The following is a 22794-nucleotide window of genomic DNA, read 5'->3' as shown; positions in this document are numbered from 1 at the left end:
GCATATTTTCCCCTCGATATCCATCTGCTCTGTCCCCTCCGCTCCCATCTGTTATTTCCCCTCTGATCTTTCCCTCCCCCCCTCCCGTTGTGAATATCTGGCGAGTGTTTAGACAACCAGTGCCCCAGTGGTTCGGTTCCAGGTCTGATAACCAACCAGGCTGTTCGTGCTAGCCGCACAAAGTTCAACGTAAGCCCCCAATCCTGTGACTGGAAGAGTACTGTCATTATTGGCTTGGTGTCCCTTCTTTTGAAGGTTCTAGTTATTCAGCCTATTATTTCCCCTTCTCTCCCATTACTTTCCCCTTCCCTCCCAATACTTTCCCCCCCTCACTCCCATTACTTCCCCCTCACTCCCATTACTTCCCCCCTCACTCCCATTACTTCCCCCCTCACTCCCATTACTTCCCCCCTCACTCCCATTACTTTTTCCCCTCTGCTGTTGCTTCCTCCCCAACTTGCCATCCTCTTTTCCCCTCTACTCTTACTTTTTCTCCTTAATAATCCATACGTGTTTTGTACTTGTGTGCGCATAAATATAATTAATGGAAAAAGATTGGTTGCCATGGGAGCAAGTTTAGAATCTCTACAGCCTTCACTTCCTCTTCATCTTAGCTGCTCTGTAACGACCATCTCCTGTGCACACCAACACACCCTCTCTCCAGGGATGATGGGCGAGGAGAGAAGAGGGGTAGGGGAGAGGGAGGGTTGGCAAAGGTAGCAACATGAGAAAGGTGAGTTTAGCAAAGAGGGGGGGAGGAAGGCTAGAGTAGCGGAGCAGCAGGAGGGGTGGCAGAGGTAGCGGAGCAGCAGAGGGGGAGGGGGGAACAAAGGCTAAGGTAGCAGTTTTGGTGTAACATAATGGTCATTATCAAAGAAAGGGCATCATCACTGTGTATTATGTGTGTAATTGGGTGCGGGGGATTGTGTATAGTGGTAATAGTGAAAAATGTTGCAGTACTCTGGTTGCAGCAATTCATACCAAACCCACAATTTGAAAATTAACCTTTTTGTCTATACTGTACTTTAAAATGTTCCTAATGGGCCGATTTTTTTTTTTAAATTAAGTTGAATTGGGAACAACAAAAGGTTTATAATTAAAATGGGTGCAGCTGTGTTGCTCTTCAGAACAGACGACAATATAAATGGTTAATAACTAGAAAAGAAATATAGGCAAAGATTATTTTTTGATGCCAGAAATATTAAAAAAAAAAAATGTTCTCACACAGGTTAAAGTGATAAAGTTCAGTTATATGTGGACCATCAATAACTTCAGCTTCTGTAGGGAAGAAATGGGAGAAGTTCTAAAGTCCTCTACTTTCTCTGCTGGTGCCAATGACAAACTTAAATGGTGAGTACCTTTCATATTGAACAAATTATAGTTTTGTTTGTCATAAGTGCATTTACACAAAGGAACCTGGTTTTGATTCACAGGCTTGGTGGGCAGTAAGCAAGCTTCTTGGGTGCTAGTAGACTGAGTGGCATGGGATAGTTATATCTTGAATAAGGCTGAGCTTTGAAATAAGTTACGGCAGGATGATGAAACTTAAGCTTTTAACTAAGTTTAAAAGATATACACACAATGAATACAGTAATAAGTACATATGCACAACCATTTCATGTACATAATCATTTATGTATATAATAATTTGAGCTGGCCCTGTTAATCTCGGGACCACGGTTTGAGCCCCTTGTTCATTTTTGTTTATTCATTTTGTCATTCATTTTGACCTTAGTTTATAGAATGTGGCTTTGAGGGAGGTGAGGATAGATATACTGTGGAAGCTGCTGGGACTGTGGGGAAGGACAGATGGGTCACAGTTGGCTCTGACACAAAGGACACATTAGTGCCTTCTGTGAAGCTTTCCTATTAGCTCTGTAGTTTAGTAGTAAAGCTCTGGACATGTTAATACCGGGATCACAATTTGAGCAACTCCCTTCCCTCGGTCCACTGTGTGTATGTACTTGTCAAAATGTGGTTGCAGGGGTCAAGTCATAGCTCTTGGCCCCATGTGTATATGTTGTGCATGTTTGTGAGTGCACCTATGTGGTATGTATCTTTGTATATGAACATTGTATGTACAGTACATACAGTATATTAACACTAAGGACTGCAGATTTTCATTGGAAGGGTCCATATCTCCTTCACAGGCTCCCCTCTACTGGCAGCTAAAAGTAGTCATTCATGTGAGCTGATGAGCCCTTTTTTTGCTTCAAGGGTTTGATAAACAGGAGCAGCCAGAGTGCACTTGAAGTAGACAAGATTGAAGAGAGCACTAGGATGAGACATGACGTGTGGGGTTGAGGTTATTGCGCTGCATGAAGGGCAAGATTCGCTATTCCTCAAAAACCTAGTTTATATTACTTTTTGCACATGGCAGTCTTGTGTTTTGGGGACATTGATGTTTTGAGTTTACAGTACTTAGTTTGCAGGGGTACTCACAACTCTTGGTCCAACTAATTACTGTACAAGCAGGAAGCTTAACTGATTTTTGACATCCAGGAACCTATCATACCTTCTAAAAAAAAAAAAAAAAAAAAAGCCCTCTTGTGTTCATTTTATTTGCTACCCTGATACAAAAAAAAGTGGCTCATTTGCATGTGTGTGCATAATTACAGGTACAGAACCAGTTGTACTCATGGTCTCTCATAGTGCTGAACTAACTTTCCTCCATTGCTTTTGTAATTTAAGATTGAGACCTCTTGTTTATCCTGCTGCTTATTGCAAAGTCTTGCTCTTATTGTATTTTGAAAACGTCTAATGTGATTGTTTTGCATCTTCCAAAGAGAACATGTGTAAAGCTTCTGGGAATTTTGGAAGGAAATCAGGTTCAATTCCTTTGATTGTGAGCACCTCGCTGGCTTCATGGAACCTCCCATGAAGAAAAACAGCTTTTGGTATTTGTCAGTTGCCATATTTAAGATGGTGAATGGCACAGCATTATTAGATCTTTTGGAATTTACATTTTTTTTCCCCCATCAGTAATTGGTGGTTGGTGGCTGGCATGGATTGCATCATCTGCAGAACATGAAAGAGCACTTGCAAGAGAAATAAATGCATTTATTACCAACCTTTGAAGAGCTTTGAGAGTTTAACTACTCTCGGACACAATCTAATTCCTAACCCTCGGCTCAACACTTAACTCAAAATGTAACTCTACCAAAAGCTGCAAGGCTATACCAAACAAGAAGACATGCCCTGGAAGTACAACTATTATTAATTTCAGGTGTTTACGTGTGAATCCAAAGGGTCTGGATGAAGAAAGTAAGGATTATCTTTCCCTCTACCTTCTCTTGGTGTCCTCCAACAAGTCAGAAGTTCGAGCCAAATTCAAGTTCTCCATCCTTAATGCAAAAAGAGAAGAAACTAAAGCTATGGGTTAGTGTCCCAGATTTTCTTGTGGGGTGGGGTGGGGGGGGGTTGAGAAATGTCATTATGATTTTTGCTATTCTATAATGTATTGTGTAAAGGTCCATACAAGTTGCAACAAATTAAGATACTTGGTCTTGAAGACACTTACTAAACATTTTTGTAGTTTTAGGATCTTTCAGCCAAGGTGCCAGTAAAGGGATAATAAACTCGCTTAGATGATGGGTCATTTGTTGCACACTTTCATGATTTTAGTATTTAAAAGTGGAACCACAGCAGTGAAAATTATCCATCTACGTATGGACCAACGAAGAAATCTGTGTATAAAGAAAGCGCTGGAATATTTGCAGTAATTTTTTTTTATAAAATGTTTAATAGTTATATTTTTCCCTAACAGAGAGCCAAAGAGCATACAGGTTTGTGCAAGGCAAGGACTGGGGCTTTAAGAAATTTATAAGAAGAGACTTCCTGTTGGATGAAGCTAATGGGTTACTACCGGATGATAAATTAACACTTTATTGTGAGGTAAGCTGGTCCTTCATGATGTGGTGAACTTTATTTATGTTGCTTAAGGAAGCTTCCCCGGTATTTTCCATACATTCCATATGTGGAAGTATACATTATCAATTCTGTGGGGTCTTTCCTATAAACTGATGCTCTTTAAAACTTTTTTTTTCTACCAAAGCTATATTTATACTACAGTAGAGCAACAACTTTTGTTCAGGGTATAGTGCAGTATTTCATTAATCACCGCTACAAATTAGGCATAGTAACACTTAGCCGAGACTAGTTTTCAGGAGGTAGTTGATCTATATCTTGAAGAGTGTGAGAGTAGTTTTTAAAGGAAATATTGACCCTCTATACAGCTTGTAACCTTATCCTGATGGAAACTATTGTACCTTTACTAAATTGTGTGCAGATTTGTATTATAATCGTGGGGGAGTGCTAAACCTGTAGAATTATACAGCACCTGTGTGTGTGGGGGGGGGGATGGAAGGCATTCAGGCTCAATTCAGGGAACTGGAGCACAGATCCAATTCCTTAGATCAAGAGCCCCTCACCAGCATCAAGGAACCTCCCTTGAGGGGTTCAGATTTGTATCTTGTCCCATTCTCTCTCCATATACAGTATACATTATCCTGCATATTTTGCTTGCCTTTATCTTAGAGATAAGATACTGTTAAGGGTTGAAAACCCTTTACTTTTCAGCAGTCAAAGTTTACTGTGACTATACTCCCTTTTAAAACTGGGCTGTAAGCAACTTGTAATGTGATACAGATCACCCACCTCACTTGGCTGTGAGAGTTGATATTCAGCAATTTTCTGGGATAGTTTGACATTAATGGGATTTTGACACCCATAAATTATTTGCAAAAGGACTGCTTATGTTTGTGGCAAAGTTGGCATATAATGCACAAAATTGGACACTACTAAATATTTCAATTTTTCATATTTATTTAAGTAAAAGGATACATAATGAAAATTTAATTGTACTCTATTCATGAATTTGCATCTGTGATAAACTGTCAGTATTTCTTCAGTAACTTTTTGTAAGTTGTTGCTCTACTGTAACAATGCCAGATAGTATACATAAAGAACGTACTGACAGGTGCACTAAAGTCAAAGTCTGCCAGAAATTCTGTTTAACCTGGTAGTATGGTAAAGTAAATGAAATTAGTCATAGTAATGGGTTCCTCTGTGCATCCTCCCTGAAGATTCAATGTGCGCAGGTATCGGTTGTCGCAGACAGCGTAAACATCTCTGGGCAGAGCAATGCTATACACTTCAAAGTGCCGGACTGCCGCCTGTCTGATGACCTCGGAGGGTTGTTCGAGTCTCAGCGATTTTCTGATGTGACGCTTTCAGTATCTGGCAGGGAATTTCAGGCACACAAAGCTATTCTTGCAGGTGAGTTTCTGATTCTGTTATATTTTAATTGTTTAAATATTATACTAGTGAAAATATTTTGAAGTACAGCCTCTCGTCACTTAGCGACGTACTTGTTTACCGACGACTCGGACTTACGATGGGGGGCTCTGACCAGTATCCATACTTAAATAATGTATATTAGAGCTGATTTCCTCTATTACAGTACTGTACAATTACATGGGATTGCTCATTGAGCTCCTGTAATGTTAATTGTTTTTATTCAGGTTAGCTCGACTTGAGTCCTGGAAAGAGGACAGTGCCTGCACTCTGAAAGAGGGGTTGGGATTTTTGCAGTTTGGAAGGGCATCTGAACTGTAGCATCAGAATACCTTGGACAAAACAGTGATGGTGAAAGTTTTGTCACCCTGCCTCAGTGGGTGAATGTAATGTTTTGTGTGTGTGTGTGTGTGTGTACATATATATATATAATGTATATATGTGTATGTATATACGCACAGTGGAACCTCAAAAATCGAACTGCTCCCAACACAACCAATTATGTAAGTGTATTTTTGTAAGTGCTTTTATAAGTGTATTTTTGAGGGTCTGAAATGGACTAATCTAATTTACATTATTCCTGATGTGAATAAATTCATTCGGTAAAGGCACTTGAACAGCCTTCTGGACTGACGAAAGTTCGATATTTGAGATTCCATTGTATATATGTGTACATGTATATATGTGTACATGTATATATGTGTATGTGTGCATATTCTGAAATCACCTGTTTACTGTGATCTTATTGCATGTATATATGTATACATGTACATGTTTGTACATGTATACATGTGTACATGTATACATATGTACATGTATACATGTATACATATGTACATGTATACATATGTACATGTATACATGTATGTGTACATGTATACATGTATATATGTATACATGTATATATGTATACATGTGTACATGTGTACATGTATGTGTACATGTGTACATGTATGTGTACATGTGTACATGTATGTGTACATGTGTACATGTATGTGTACATGTGTACATGTATACATGTGTACATGTATATATGTGTACATGTATATATGTGTACATGTATGTGTACATGTGTACATGTATATATGTATACATGTGTACATGTAGGTACATGTGTGTACATGTGTGTACATGTACATGTGTACATGTACATGTGTATATGTATGTACATGTACATGTGTACATGTGTACATGTATACATGTGTACATGTATACATGTGTACATGTATACATGTGTACATGTATACATGTGTACATGTATACATGTGTACATGTATACATGTGTACATGTATGTGTCCATGTATACATGTGTACATATATGTGTACATGTATACATGTGTACACATGTACATGTATGTGTACATGTATATATGTGTACGTGTGCATATTCTGAAATCGCCTGTTTACTGTGATCTTATTGCATGTATATATGTGTACATGTATATATACATGTACACATACATATATACATGTACACATATACATGTACATACATGTACACGTGTGTATATATGTGTATGTGTATATTGTACGTGTATATGTGTATGTGTATATATGTGTACATGTATATATGTGTACATGTATATATGTGCAAAACAACCACTCTGAAAGAATAGAGAAATTCCAAGCACTTTCGTGACTACTCACATTATGTGAGTAGTCACGAAAGCGCTTGGAATTTCTCTATTCTTTCAGAGTGGTTGTTTTGCATATTCTGAAATCACCTGTTTACTGTGATTTTATTGCATGTATATGTGTACATGTATATATACATGTACACACATATACATATATACTTGTACACATATATACATGTACACATATATACATGTACACATACATATACACATATATACATGTACACATATATAAATGTACACATATATACATGTACACATATATACATATATGTATATATGTGTACTAACAGTAAAACTACCTACTCCTTCCCTGAAGGGTAAATCTATAAATTAAATAAGCTTACCAACAATCCACGCTAACTCGAGAGAATGCTTTGTTTTGGGTGGGGTATAAGGGCCACCCAGCTCAGCCGTTCCATTACGGCCATGCCGGATCTGTCCTGTGGAACTTTAGAGACCAAATAAGTTTCCACAGTATATGTGTACATGTATATGTGTACATGTATATGTGTACATGTATATATGTATGTGTGCATGTATATGTGTACATGTATATATGTGTACATGTATATATGTGTACATGTATATATGTGTACATGTATATATGTGTACATGTATATATGTGTACATGTATATATGTGTACATGTATATATGTGTACATGTATATATGTGTACATGTATGCATACATGTATATATGTGTACATGTATGCATACATGTATATGTGTACATGTATGCATACATGTATATGTGTACATGTATGCATACATGTATATGTGTACATGTATGTGTACATGTATGTGTACATGTATATGTGTACATGTATGTGTACATGTATATGTGTACATGTATGTGTACATGTATGTGTACATGTATGTGTACATGTATGTGTACATGTATGTGTGTACATGTATATGTGTACATGTATATGTGTACATGTATATGTGTACATGTATATGTGTACATGTATATGTGTACATGTATATGTGTACATGTATGTGTACATGTATGTGTGTACATGTATGTGTGTACATGTATGTGTGTACATGTATGTGTGTACATGTATATGTGTACATGTATGTGTGTACATGTAGATGTGTACATGTAGATGTGTACATGTAGATGTGTACATGTAGATGTGTACATGTAGATGTGTACATGTAGATGTGTACATGTAGATGTGTACATGTATATGTGTACATGTATATGTGTACATGTATATGTACATGTGTATGTGTACATGTATGTGTACATGTATGTGTACATGTGTGTACATGTATGTGTACATGTGTATGTGTACATGTATATGTGTACATGTATATGTGTACATGTATATGTGTACATGTATATGTGTACATGTATATGTGTACATGTATATGTGTACATGTATATATGTGTACATGTATATATGTGTACATGTATGTGTACATGTATGTGTACATGTATATATGGGTACATGTATATGTGTACGTGTATGTATGTGTATGTGTACGTGTGTACGTGTATGTGTATGTGTACATGTATGTGTACGTGTATGTGTACATGTGTACATGTACGTGTGTACGTGTATGTGTATGTGTACGTGTACGTGTATGTGTACATGTACATGTGTATGTGTGTGTACGTGTATATGTATATATGTATGTGTATGTATGTATAATATATATATATATATATATAACCGGCAGGCCGGACTTGAGTTCTGGAGATGGGAAGTACAGTGCCTGCACTCTGAAGGAGGGGTGTTAATGTTGCAGTTTAAAAACTGTAGTGTAAAGCACCCTTCTGGCAAGACAGTGATGGAGTGAATGATGGTGAAAGTTTTTCTTTTTCGGGCCACCCTGCCTTGGTGGGAATCGGCCGGTGTGATAATAAAAAAAAAAAAATAAATATATATATATATATATATATATATATATATATATATATATATATATATATATATATAATGTATGGAAGAGGGTAAGGTACCTAAGGATTGGCAGAGAGCATGCATAGTTCCTTTGTATAAAGGCAAAGGGGACAAAAGAGTGCAAAAATTATAGGGGGATAAGTCTGTTGAGTATACCTGGTAAAGTGTATGGTAGTTATTATTGAAAGAATTAAGAGTAAGACGGAGAATAGGATAGCAGATGAACAAGGAGGCTTTAGGAAAGGTAGAGGGTGTGTGGACCAGGTGTTTACAGTGAAACATATAAGTGAACAGTATTTAGATGAGGCTAAAGAGGTCTTTGTGGCATTTATGGATTTGGAGAAGGCATATGACAGGGTGGATAGGGGGGCAAAATGGCAGATGTTGCAGGTGTATGGTGTAGGAGGTAGGTTACTGAAAGCAGTGAAGAGTTTTTACGAGGATAGTGAGGCTCAAGTTAGAGTATGTAGGAAAGAGGGAAATTATTTCCCAGTAAAAGTAGGCCTTAGACAAGGATGTGTGATGTCACCATGGTTGTTTAATATATTTATAGATGGGGTTGTAAGAGAAGTAAATGCGAGGGTCTTGGCAAGAGGCGTGGAGTTAAAAGATAAAGAATCACACATAAAGTGGGAGTTGTCACAGTTGCTCTTTGCTGATAACACTGTGCTCTTGGGAGATTCTGAAGAGAAGGTGCAGAGATTGGTGGATGAATTTGGTAGGGTGTGCAAAAGAAGAAAATTAAAAGTGAATACAGGAAAGAGTAAGGTTATGAGGATAAAAAGATTAGGTGATGAAAGATTGGATATCAGATTGGAGGGAGAGAGCATGGAGGAGGTGAATGTATTCAGATATTTGGGAGTGGACGTGTCAGCGGATGGGTCTATGAAAGATGAGGCGAATCAGAATTGATGAGGGGAAAAGGCTGAGTGGTGCACTTAGGAGTCTGTGGGGACAAAGAACTTTGTCCTTGGAGGCAAAGAGGGGAATGTATGAGAGTATAGTTTTACCAATGCTCTTGTATGGGTGTGAAGCATGGGTGATGAATGTTGCAGCTAGGAGAAGGCTGGAGGCAGTGGAGATGTCATGTCTGAGGGCAATGTGTGGTGTGAATATAATGCAGAGAATTCGTTGTTTGGAAGTTAGGAGGAGGTGCGGGATTACCAAAACTGTTGCTCCAGAGGGCTGAGGAAGGGTTGTTGAGGTGGTTCGGACATGTAGAGAGAATGGAGCAAAACAGAGTGACTTCAAGAGTGTATCAGTCTGTAGTGGAAGGAAGGCGGGGTAGGGGTCGGCCTAGGAAAGGTTGGAGGGAGGGGGTAAAGGAGGTTTTGTGTGCAAGGGGCTTGAACTTCCAGCAGGCGTGCGTGAGCGTGTTTGATAGGAGTGAATGGAGACAAATGGTTTTTAATACTTGACGTGCTGTTGGAGTGTGAGCAAAGTAACATTTATGAAGGGTTCAGGGAAACCGGCAGGCCGGACTTGAGTCCTGGAGATGGGAAGTACAGTGCCTGCACTCTGAAGGAGGGGTGTTAATGTTGCAGTTTAAAAACTGTAGTGTAAAGCACCCTTCTGGCAAGACAGTGATGGAGTGAATGATGGTGAAAGTTTTTCTTTTTCGGGCCACCCTGCCTTGGTGGGAATCGGCCATGCAGGATTAGTTAATGACTAGAAACCGGAACTATGCTCGGTGTTTAGTTTCATAGCTTTTTAAGCTTCCAGTGTGTGATAATAAAAAAAAATAATAAAAAATAGTATCTGAAGGCTATTTTGAGGTGTTAGTAAAAGTTTCGTGCTACTTTGTTGATGATCCAAGGGTACTGTCTATAATTTACTGTTTATAATTATAAAGCCTATTCTGTTGGATGTTTTCAGTATTGTATTATAAATAATTTTAATTCATGAAATTATAATATGTTTGTAAACAAATCACTGAACAGATGGAGCTCAAACCCATGGCAAGCGAGTTCTAAAATTTGCAGGCCAGTGTGCTAGCCACTGGACCATACTGGCCTAATAACCTTAATCTGACTAGTTTTATTTCTGCACATTGGCTTCCCTAGTGACCACAAATGCAAATTTTTACAGATGAATCTGACACCAGCACGGCTGCGGCAAACTCTAGAGTCCCCTTGGAGCCATTGCCATGACTTGCAAAAAAAATCTTAACAGGATTGCAAACAAATTGCAGAATTTCAAATACCCATCCCTTCTATGATTTGTTTGCAATAGTGTTAAAATTTAGCGAGTCATGATGGCAGCTTTGAGGGGACTTAATCCACAGCCATGCTGGTATGAAATTAGTTTGTAAAGACCTGCATTTGTGGTCACAGTGGGGCCCGTATCTAGTCTCCCTATAGTGTACAGATATAAATAGTTAGACGAGTCTTGTTAGTCAAGTGTATAGCAAGCTTACCTGCAGGTTTGTTTTCTTGTATGGATTCACTTTTATTTTGCATAGGAGTTTGAAACATTTACAGTCGTATTTATAAATAGCCAATTTCATTTGATAAGTGGTTTGCATAAATTTAAAGTATTATCAAGGTAGTACTCTACCGAAACATGCTCCAGTGGTAACATTTTCCAACGAGTACACATTTCCTAACATGATTATGAGAAACTTCAAAATAAGGGAAGTCAAGCCATTGATAATCCTCTTTAAGCCATTTGTTTTCAACAGGCTATTAATAGTCCCTTTCAAGGCAGGTGAAATTGCAGTTTTGGAGAAAGCACAGAAAACCATCATTTCATGGTTAAGTCAAGCACCTTAGTTATTGAGAATACTTGAAGTCTGTTAAAATATACTCCTTGGAATGCAGGCAAGAAAGATACATCATAATTTATACCTGGAAAATCCTAGAGGGACTGGTCCCAAATCTGCATGCACAAATCTTTCCTTACAAAAGTAAATAACTTGACAGGCTGTACAATATACCCCCAGTGAAAATCATGGGGCAATGCTAGCACACTGAGAGAATACTCATCAGCATCCCATCATGTATAAGGGGAATTGCCAATAGATCCCTGGCTGTCTTCAAGAGTACATTAGATTGGTTCTTATTTCATGTGATAGTGATGGTTTAGTGGGTTCCTTAAATTTTCCCTTGTTTTATTAGCCATATAAACACTACTTTGCCGTACCTAGAAAGGTGTGGGAATCTGTGATGTTTGGGTAGTCACCTGATAGAATCATTGTGCTTTAGTGACTGGAAAACTGTCCTACAACAACAATAATTTCTCATTTCAACACTTTTTATCAATTGACAACATGTTTAACTGTTGTAGAAATGCAGCTAGAGTAGATGCAAAATTGTTGGAGGTACAGAAATGTGTAACTGCAGTGTAATTGGTGATGTACAATATTGGGTTACTAATCTTTTGGATTAATCTGAATAGAGAAGCCATAGTCTTTTATTGAACTTCAAAGATTCTGAATATTAATGCAATCAGTATTCTGTAAACAGTTTTTGCAGGCATTTTATAAATCTAACATAAACGAGGGGACTTTAGAATGGATAAGGGATGTGTAGATCGTGTTTACATTGAAACATCTGTGAACGGTATTTACATAAAGGTAAGGAAGTTTTCATTGCATATATGGATTTAGAAAAGGCATAAGATAGGGTGGATAGGGGAATAATATGGCAAATGTTGCAAGTGTATAGAATAGGTAGTAAGTTACTAAATGTTGCAAAAGAGTTTTTATGAAGATGGTGAGGCTCAGGTTAGGATGTGTAGGAGAGGGGGGGGGGGAATTACTTCTCATTAAAAGTAGGCCTTAGACAGGGATGTGTAATGTCACCATGGTTGTTTAACATATTTATAGTTGGGGTTGTAAACAAAGTAAATGCTAGGGTGTTGGGAAAAGGATGGGATTAATTTATGGGGAATCAAATACAAAATGGGAGTTGAGTTACTTTTTGCTGATACTGTGCTTTTGGGAGATTCTAAAGAAAAGTTACAAAGGTTAGTGGACAAGTTTGGGAGTGTGTGTAAAGGTAGAAAGTTGAAGGTGAACATAGATGAGAGTAAGGTGATGAGGGTATCAAATGATTTAGATAAAGAAAAATTGGATATCACATTAGAGGGAGGGAGTATGGAAGAAGTGAATGTGTTAAGATATTTGGGAGTTGATTGGTCAGAAGACTAGTTTGAGGGATGAGGTTAACCATAGAACTGATGAAGGAAAAAAGGTGAGTGGTGCTGTGAGGTATCTGTGGAGACAAAAAAGTTATCCATGGAGGCAAAAAGGGAATGCACAAGAGTATAGTGGTACCAACACTTTTATGGGTGTGAAGCATGGGTTGTAAATGCGGCAGCAAGGAGGAGACTGGAGGCAGTGGAGATGTCGTGTCTAAGGGCAATTTTTGGTGTAAATATTGTGCAGAGAATTTGTAGTGTGGAAATTAGGTGGTGTGGAGTAATTAAAAGTATTAGTCAGAAGGCTGGAAAGAGGTTGTTGAGGTGGTTTGGTCATTAGAGAATGGAACAAAGTACACACATGTAGTATGACTTGGAGAGCATATAAATCTGTAGTGGAAGGAAGGCAGGGTAAGGGTCATCCTAGGAAAGGTTGGAGGGAGGGAGGGGTGAAGGTTTTCTGGGCAAGGGGCTTGGACTTCCAGTAAGCACGCGTGAGTGTTAGATGGGAGTGAATGAAGACGAATGGTTTTAGGGACCTGATGAGCTGTTGGAGTGTGAGCAGGGTAATATTTTGTGAAGGGATTTGGGAAACTAGTTAGCCATACTTGAGTCCTGGAGGTGAGAAGTACGGTACAATGCCTGCATTGGAGGGGTTTGGGATGTTGGCTGTTTGGAGTGACTATTACAGTGTATATTTTTTATGAGGGGGGGCAGAACGGTGAGGTTGTAGAAATTTATAAAATATTGGTATGTTCACAATCTAAATAAACAACATAGATGAGGGAATAAATAGTGACATAAGCAAATTTACTGATGATGTCAAAATAGACCCTCCAATTCATTTTAATGAGGACATTAGAGCACTCCAGGATGATTTGAATAGACTGATGCAGTGGTCAGAAAAATGGCAAATGCAGTTTAATATAGATAAATGCAAAGTTCTCAATGTTGGACAGGAAAATAACCATGCCACATATAAACTAAATACATACGGATTGCGAAAAGGATTTAGGAATTCTGATTAGCAGTAATCTGAAACCAAGACAACAGTGCATAAATGTTCGCAATAAAGCTAACAGAATCCTTGGCTTCATAGTAAGAAGTATAAATAATAGAAGTCCTCAGGTTGTTCTTCAGCTCTATATGTCTTTGGTTAGGCCTCATTTAGATTATGCTGCGCAGTTTTGGTCGCCGTATTACAGGGTGGATATAAGTGCACTGGAAAACGTACAAAGGAGGATGACAAAGTTGATCCCATGTATCTGAAATCTTCCCTGTGAACATAACTTGAATTTGCACTCTAGAAAGGCATAGAATTAAGGGGGATGAGTGAGGTGTACAAATGGAAAACAGGAGTTAATAAAGGGGATGTAAATAGCATGCTAAAAATATCTAACATAGATAGGACTCACAGCAGTGGTTTTAAATTGGAAAAATTCGGATCCAGGAAGGATATAGGAAAGCACTGATTTGGTAATAGTTGTGGGTGAGTGTAACAAACTCCCGAGTACCGTCATAGAGGCTAAGATGTGTAGTTTTAAAAATAGGTTGGATAAATACACAAGTGGATGTGGGTGGGTGTGAGCTGCACCTAACTAGCTTGTACTACTAGGTTGAATGCCGTGCTCCTCCCTTAAGTGACGTGTCTCGCCTCACTAGGTCAGTGAGGTCAGACGGTCAGTGAGCTTAAGCCAGTGGGGAGAATTGGACCTGCCTTGCATAGGCCTGTTGCAGTGCTCCTTCTTTATGTTCTTATTCATGACTTCAAATTTTAGATTTAAAAGGTTTGTTTCCTATGGTGGCAGCTCATGGTATTGTTAGTCTCTTGTTTTTTTCTGGGTCAAAGCTGTATGTTTACATCTTAACACTGCCTTAGCCAATCTTCTAGTTTGTTTTTTTAACATTACAACTTTTAAATGTGGATTTAAGACTGTGAAAACAATACCTAGGGATGGGCTGATACCGATACTCAGTTTTTGGGTAAATACTAATACAGTAGAACCTCCATATCCACTCATTCTATATCCATGGTTTCAGTTATCCACGGTTTACTGTGGCCCAAAAATATCTCTTAATTTTGCATCATAATGGCTGCAAAGTGCAAAAGTAGAAAAAGCTGGCAGTTCTTCAAAGCCTAAGAGAAGCCATGAAGTGCTTATGATTGAAAAGTGATAATTCTCCATTTATTGTGCAAAATTTATCAAACTTTATAATAGGAGTGTATAGGACTTACATGTAGGGTTCCAGCAGGTCCTTGGAGCATATTCCCTGTGGATACTGGGATCCTACTGTGCCATCAAAAATTAGTTACTATAAATACTTTGGCATATATACTAGACAAGTATATTTCCCTGAAAGTAGACCATTTTAACCATTTATGATTAATTGTTCAGGGTAGAACCATCCCTTATATACATAGTGGAAATATATGCAGTCTTCTGAAGCAGTTCAGTTATATATTTTGAGTAATTTTGTAACATTGCATTGAAAAGTATTTTACTAGGGCACTGGGATACTTGTATGCAATTAGTTCAAAATGTAATTAAATTTATTTTATTTTTCAGCACGATCGCCAGTGTTTGCTGCAATGTTTGCGCATGAAATGGAAGAAAGAAAACACAATCGGGTGGAGATTCAAGATGTTGATCATGAAGTTTTACGGGAAATGTTACGCTTTATCTACACTGGGAAAGCGACTAATTTAGAAAAAATGGCTGATGATCTCTTAGCTGCAGCAGACAAAGTGAGTTGAGCAGTGCTTAACATTAGTATTGAGGATTAGCAAGATATTAGAAATATCAAAGTAGAGGTATTAACTGCAGTAAAATATTGAAAGAAAATTTGCAAGGTTTTAGCAAGTGCAACATTATACAGCTAAAATACAGTATGTATGTATATTTTGGTGTTTTTTTGTATAAAGCACGAAGGTAATAAGAGCAAACACTGTCACAGTATAATAGAATTTGAAGCTCTGTCTAGGTGAGTACAAATAGGAAGCATGTCTGTCACATGTTCAGCAGACAGAGGATCAAGCCTCCACCACATGGGTTTAGTGCTTAACATGAATTACTATCTCTATAGCATTGTTATTGGAGACAAAATTTATGAAAGGTAATTGTTTAAATTTAGGTAGTAGGTTGGTAGACAGCAACCGCCCAGGGAGGTACTACCGTCCTGCCAAGTGAGTGTAAAACTGAAGCCTGTAATTGTTTTACACAATGGTAAGATTGCTGGTGTCTTTTTTTATCTGTCTCATACACATGCAAGATTTCAGGTATGTCTTGCTACTTCTACTTACACTTAGGTCACACTACACATACATGTACAAGCATATATATACACACCCCTTTGGGTTTTCTTCTATTTTCTTTCTAGTTCTTGTTCTTGTTTATTTCGTCTTACCTCCATGGGGAAGTGGAACAGAATTCTTCCTCCGTAAGCCATGCGTGTTGTAAGAGGCGACTAAAATGCCGGGAGCAAGGAGCTAGTAACCTCTTCTCCTGTATATATTACTAAATGTAAAAGGAGAAACTTTCGTTTTTCCTTTTGGGCCACCCCGCCTCGGTGGGATACGGCCGGTGTGTTGAAAGAAGAAGAAAGAATTGTTTAAATGACTGTTTCATTAGGTTGGTTGAAATTTTCCATCCTTTAATATCTCTGTATAGTTTTTGTTCTAAAACAGATTAACCGATCACCTTCTGTTAATGCTGAAGCCTTTTCTCTACCAAGAGAAATATTTTTTTTTATATTTTTTAGTTTAAATGTACATGTATCATTTGAGGATTACCATCCTAAAATGTTCAGTGTTTTATAGTATTTTAAAAAATTTCAGTATGCATTGGAACGGCTGAAGGTGATGTGTGAAGAAGCATTGTGTACAAACCTCAGTACTGAAAATGCTGCAGATGTCCTCATACTAGCTGACCTCCATTCTGCGGATCAGCTTAAAGCTCAAGCAATAGAGTTCATTAATACGTAAGTTTCTTTAATATTTAATAACAGTGCCAGATAATATGTATAATTGCTCATTTCTCCTTTTTTCTTGTCTATTTTTCAATCGGTACAGTTAAAAAACCTTTATCCGAAATGCTTGGGACCAGAAGTGTTTCAGATTTTGGAATATTTGTATATTTGTGAAACCAATCAGAAAAGATATCCCTGGTGAGCCATACCCTTTTGTTTGCATAACAGTGGACAAGGTATTCATACCTCTAAAACAGCAAGGATAGGCTTTTGCCTACCACAGCAAGTTTACACTTGATTATGCCTGCTGCATTAGCACATCCTAGCACGACTAATCTGTCTTTTGCATCATTAACTCCTGTAGGAGCTGTAGTAACTTTTTTTTTTTTTCTGGGGGCAATAATACCAGAAGCAGCAGCATTGTAGGTTTGTTCTACTGTTAGATTTTCATCAGCAGCAATTTTGGTAAACACATCAATGAATTTCTCTGTTGCTTTGTGGTCAGCAGATGATTTATCACTACTAATCTTTAAATATTTAATGCTTGTACCTTGTCTTAAATTTTTGTAACCAGCTGCTGAATATTCAGTTACCTTCAATATTCAGTTTGTGATAGATTTTTGCTCGTTCCACGATCAGCATTCTGTTGAGTGGCATGTGCTCATTCCGACGCTGACAAATCCACTTCATCAATACATGGTCAAGATATTTATTTTTCCCCTCTATGCATTGTCTTTCTATTTTCCCTTAACTTGGTTCATTGCTTTCAGCACAAAACTCAACAATGTTATTCTGTTTCTTTAGGTTGTAGATAGTGGTTGTTACAATGCCAAACTCCTCAGTCAGATACTTCACACTTACACTGCTGTCAAGTTTTTCCAACAATTTGATTGTGATATAGATAAACATAAATGGTTCCTCTTTCTTTTCACTATTACCCATAGGCTATTTAAACATTTTCAGCAGTATCTTAACACCCCAGAGCACAAAGCATACAGTAATTGCTGCTGCTCCACCACATCTTGCACTGAATGATCCATTTGTAAAGCGCTGTCAACTGTTTGGATTCTGGAATTTCGATAAAGGACTCGCTACTGTATTTGCATTAGTGTAAATCTTGGGTGGAGGGGTAGAGGTTGTCCAAGTAGTTTTTTTTATGGTTTGACATACTGTTTGTGTTAGAGCAAGGTAACATTTATGAAGGGACTTTGGGGGGAAACCAGTTAGCCAGACTCGAGTCTTGGAGGTGGGAGGTACAGCAACTATGCTGTGTGTGTGGGGGGGGGGGGGGGATGGGGGGGTCATCTGAACTGTAATGTTAGCACCCTTCTGGCAAGACAGTAAGACAGTGATTGAACTGAGTGACAGCGAGTGTGTGGGAAATGGCTAGTTTTTTTCTCTTTAAAATATTACACCTTTCAGAATTAAATTTTTTAAATAATTATAATGACTAACAAAGCAGATTCAAAGACTATTTAGTAAGCACAGTATTTAATATAGCATAGATGACAAATGGCTAACAGTACATTCAGCGAAGTCTAGCATTTTTGACTAACTCGGATGACTGCCTTTTATATTTCTAAATTTGTTTACACTTGATGCTTGAGTTGCATAAAATGTAGTTTCATTAGTTGATGAATTTTCCTTTTATTTTGACTCTTTGGTATATTTATAGTTATAGCTGTCTCATGGGGAAGCACTACCTGTAGGGGTAATACAGCATCTTGGGAATGGGAGGTAATCAGGTGTGATCCAGGGAAAGGAGGGAGAAGGTTATTGTAATTCTTTAAATCCATATCTCTCAACCCTTAAACGGTCCAAACATATATGTACGTTCTCTCGCGTAGTGCCCCCAAACGTATGTGTTTCCTTTTTCATTCAACATTGGCACGATAAGCCTGAGTCGCCTAGACATGAGAGAATGGGTGTGCGCACTCACTGTGCGCCATATGAAAAAAATTGGGGACGCCTGGGTACCATATGCTCTTTTTCCTATTAAAAAAATTTTTTTCTCAAAAAATTCGGGGTGCTACGCGAGAGAACGTATATATACATTTGGACCATTTAAGGGTTAATGAGCCTCCAGACACCTACTTTGACAGGAACATACTCCAAAGATGTAAGGACTGGTGTAAACTTTATCTCACTCAGTAATAAAGCAAATCATTGAAACGGAAAATTTAAGTAGGACTAGACCTATAAATCCTTGTATGGTATCTTGTCTTTGTAGATAAAAATCTGCTATATAGTTTGTAGGAAAATGAGGTGAAATGCGAGTTCAGAGATAGCAAAATAATGTGTTCTGGAGAAGAATTTTGGTGAAGTCAGGCTAAGAAACAATGTTAGTGCATTGGGTCTCCTCAGAATGTTAGCTAGTAAATACTTTAAAAGGGAAAAATAATTTTTTTACCCCTCCCCTCCCCCCAGGTAGTGGCTAGTTCTGCCAATATACGTGACAGTAGGATTAAGAAACAAAACATTTAAATTAAAAATTTGTTCTGTAATGTAAACTAAATGATTTTGACAGAATACTGATGCCTTCTGATTTTACAGACATGCAACAGATGTTATGGAGACCCAGGGATGGAAATCTATGATACAGTCACATCCACATCTAATTGCCGAAGCTTTTAGGGCATTGGCTACTCAGCAAATTCCACCTATCGGACCTCCACGTAAAAGGATAAAAGCCAGTCCCTGAGTCTGGATGGTTTTTCTTCCAGATTCCCATAAGTAGACTTGGCCATTACCCCCAACACCCCTGGCCACACATTCACACTTGATTTAACATGATTGGCTATATTGTCCTGTGTAAAATGCACCAAGAGAAAAATAGCATTGTGGATCAGTGTTGTGAAACTACTTGCACTAATTTGTGAGTGGTGTTAAAAGCCAAGCTGTGTTCCAGGCCATGAGAAGACAAGTGTGTGATGGTGGGGCCTGGTAGGGGGAACCAGGCCTCATCCCACCAGTCAACAGAGTACAATCAGGGGACGAGAAGTCCCTGCCCACTCAGGTTGGTAGGGCTGCAGTCCCTCCTCTACTGCGCCCAGTTGCTCCTGCCCCCCACTAAAAAGTCCACCAAATGATCTCATTGGGGCTTGTCCTGCACACAATTTCTTTTCAAAGCCACAGACTGAGTGTGCAGGCACCGGACTCGGAAGTGCATGTGTATCTTTGTGTAGATATCTGTGATTTAGCAAGTGATGGCCCAGAACATTGGACTCTTGCTGAGTCTTGGACCTTCCACTCATTACTTTGCTAATTGTTGTTGTTGTTACGTGTGGCACTCTCTCGTCTTTCAAGCTAGCAAGCCAGGCTAATATTTGAAAAAGGTAATACAGGCATTTCAGGGAGGAAAAAATAAAAGAAAAGCAATCAGGAGCCTTTGTTTTATTTTATTTTATTGGTGATGCCAAAGTAGCACCTTTTTGAGGGTTTGATTTCCTCCCTCTTGGTCATTGTCCTGTTGAATAGTTAAAAGTATTCATCTCCTGTGTTATGGAGGATATTAAATTCTTTATATTTTACAGGAGGAACTATATGGAAATCTTAAACATCTGTCTTATGAAAACTCGTCTGCAATGTACAACTTTTAAATTAAAATGAGTTTTTGTAGTCAGATGCAGCAGACAAAGTATACTTCTGATTGAGAAATTTGTTAAAAGAAAGACAAACCTGTAGTGTACAGTTACTTTAAAGTGTGATGTCTGATTCCACCGATTCAGCTCAGGCTGATTTATATTTACATATACAGTATGTTAAAATAGCATCCTTAAGCTTCACAGGGTATTCTCAGTCATTAACATGGAGTCTGTTTAAAAAGAATGTTACGACGTGTACTGAAAAATGATTGTGTAGATGGTAATACTTGAATCTGGGAACATTTTGAATGAAATGAAACCTTAAGTGGATGGTGTAAATGAAAATACTGTACTGTATTGAAAATTTAAGATTTGTAACAAGATTTTATATCTTTAATGTTTCATTGTAACGTCAAGAATTTGTGAGCTGTGTTAATCTGTGAAGAGCAGGCAGTGAACAATTTGTGCCATGGTGTAGCTTATGAGAACAACCCACCCAGACCAGCTAGAATATAAAGTCTGTCATTTAGTCTGTCCTAATTTCTTAAAATACCTGTGTAATAAATGCTAGCTAGGCCACAAAATACCAGTTTAAAATCTCCAAAGAAGGTTTCACAAGCTGAATTGACAGCTTTGATCTACACTAAGAATCCCAGTTGATTCATCTGCTGCCGTGCCATGCTATCCACCCAGCATCAGTGTACTCATGTTAGGATGTGTCTATTCATGTTAAATTTCTGCCAGGTATACCTCTTGTTACCATGAGTTCTAATCTGTTTGATTATTACTCATGGTTTGCTCATTCTGAGGCTCTCCTCTCAGACTAGTTGCTTTATGCTGAAATTGGTGGTCAACAGTGTACAGTGTTGCTGCAGCAGCCTGCAGTATATAATTATTGGGCATCACTAGTGATAACAGAATTGTTGACCACCAAGTTATCAGCTATAGTCATCCACAATCATTCCTGTTGTAGAAAATCAAACTCTTAAGCAAACTACAAGTTTGGTAACAATAGTCATGCAACAGTTCAAATATATATGTTAATTTATGTATTTTCTAGTACAAAGTGAATGTCTTCTCATCTTCAGTTTTCTTTTTTATTCACACTTCAGTAACTTTTTAGAAATATTTGGACACCATTGTTTTGTCTTAATTTTCATTGATGCTGAATTGGTAATTTTAGTTTCATGGAAAGGGCTGAACCCATGAGGGTTATAAGAAATCCTTTAATTAGTTACTTGTCATTATACAGGTGTCCAGAATTTTCTGTTATTACATGGGAATCTGTAGTCATTTCTTGCCAGCAAATCAGATTATCAGTAGGTCACGTATTTGCCAATTATCACTACATTTGTGGGGAGTGTTAATTATTATTATTATTATAATCAAAAAGAAGTGCTAGGCCACAAGGACTATACAGCTGGGGAGTGTTAAGTTGTGCATTTATAGTGCTTAGTGGAAAGGGAATTAAAAATCAAAGTGTTGTGACAATTGGTCACAACACTTTCCTATTGTGTAAAGTATTTTTTTTTTGGGGGGGGGGGGTCATTTCAGAAGAAAAAACTGGTTAAGAACTGACTTTGGCATTACCTTGGAATATTTTGAAATTAGACATTTTATTCATACCCCAAAATTGGGGAGGTTCTCATAAAATTTGTTATCAAAGTGGTGGAGGCATGGTGGCTGGTCTGGGCTGGCTCTTAGTGTGTCGGCGCCCGGGTATGACAAAAGTGTCTGCCGCCACACTGGTCCTGCTGGTCATGTGATGGTAGGCTCTGTGAGTCTCTACCTCTGTACTCTTACACTCAACAACTCTCAATGAACCAATAAAGTTGGTTAAATAAAATGTTATTTCTTCCCATGTAAATAGAAAATACTGAATTAACAGATCTGACAAAGCATTGTACTCTTCTGCAAATGTGTAAATCACTATGCTTTGTAATAGATTCAGTCCTAAAGGAACTATCACATGTATTTTTTTTTTTTTTTAACACTGACAGTCTTCCACCAAGGTAGGAGGACCTGAAAAGGAAACATTCACCATCTTGTCAGGTGTGCCGATACTACAGCTAGGGTGCCCCTCCAAACTGCAATATCCCCACACCACCTTCAGTCCAGGTGTTAACCTGCTCACACCATCAGCAGTTAAAGATCCTTTGCCTCCATTACTGTGCTTTCTATCTACATGCTGGATGTCCAAGTCCCTTGCATACCAAAATTTCATTACCTCCAACCTTTCCTAAGGCAATCCCTACC

General features: G+C 38.1%; 1 protein-coding gene across 3 annotated transcripts in view; it reads left to right on the top strand.

The window, feature by feature from the left end:
• Positions 1 to 22384, top strand: part of LOC128699172 (speckle-type POZ protein-like) — a 117196-nt gene extending 94812 nt beyond the window's left edge. For all 3 annotated transcript variants that reach the window (XM_053791731.2, XM_070096654.1, XM_070096653.1), the window contains exons 4-10: positions 1229 to 1350; positions 3227 to 3378; positions 3767 to 3894; positions 5100 to 5277; positions 15556 to 15734; positions 16824 to 16966; positions 19508 to 22384. In XM_053791731.2, the coding sequence (XP_053647706.2) occupies positions 1229 to 1350; positions 3227 to 3378; positions 3767 to 3894; positions 5100 to 5277; positions 15556 to 15734; positions 16824 to 16966; positions 19508 to 19655 (1050 nt within the window). In that variant the 3' untranslated portion in view covers positions 19656 to 22384. The remainder of the gene's footprint in view (positions 1 to 1228; positions 1351 to 3226; positions 3379 to 3766; positions 3895 to 5099; positions 5278 to 15555; positions 15735 to 16823; positions 16967 to 19507) is intronic.
• The last annotated feature ends 410 nt before the right edge of the window (positions 22385 to 22794 follow it).

This window comes from Cherax quadricarinatus, chromosome 54, assembly GCF_038502225.1.
Source record: "Cherax quadricarinatus isolate ZL_2023a chromosome 54, ASM3850222v1, whole genome shotgun sequence".
Taxonomy (NCBI): domain Eukaryota; kingdom Metazoa; phylum Arthropoda; class Malacostraca; order Decapoda; family Parastacidae; genus Cherax; species Cherax quadricarinatus.
Note: the sequence above shows the minus strand (reverse complement) of the source record. Positions and strands in the feature narration are given on the sequence as shown.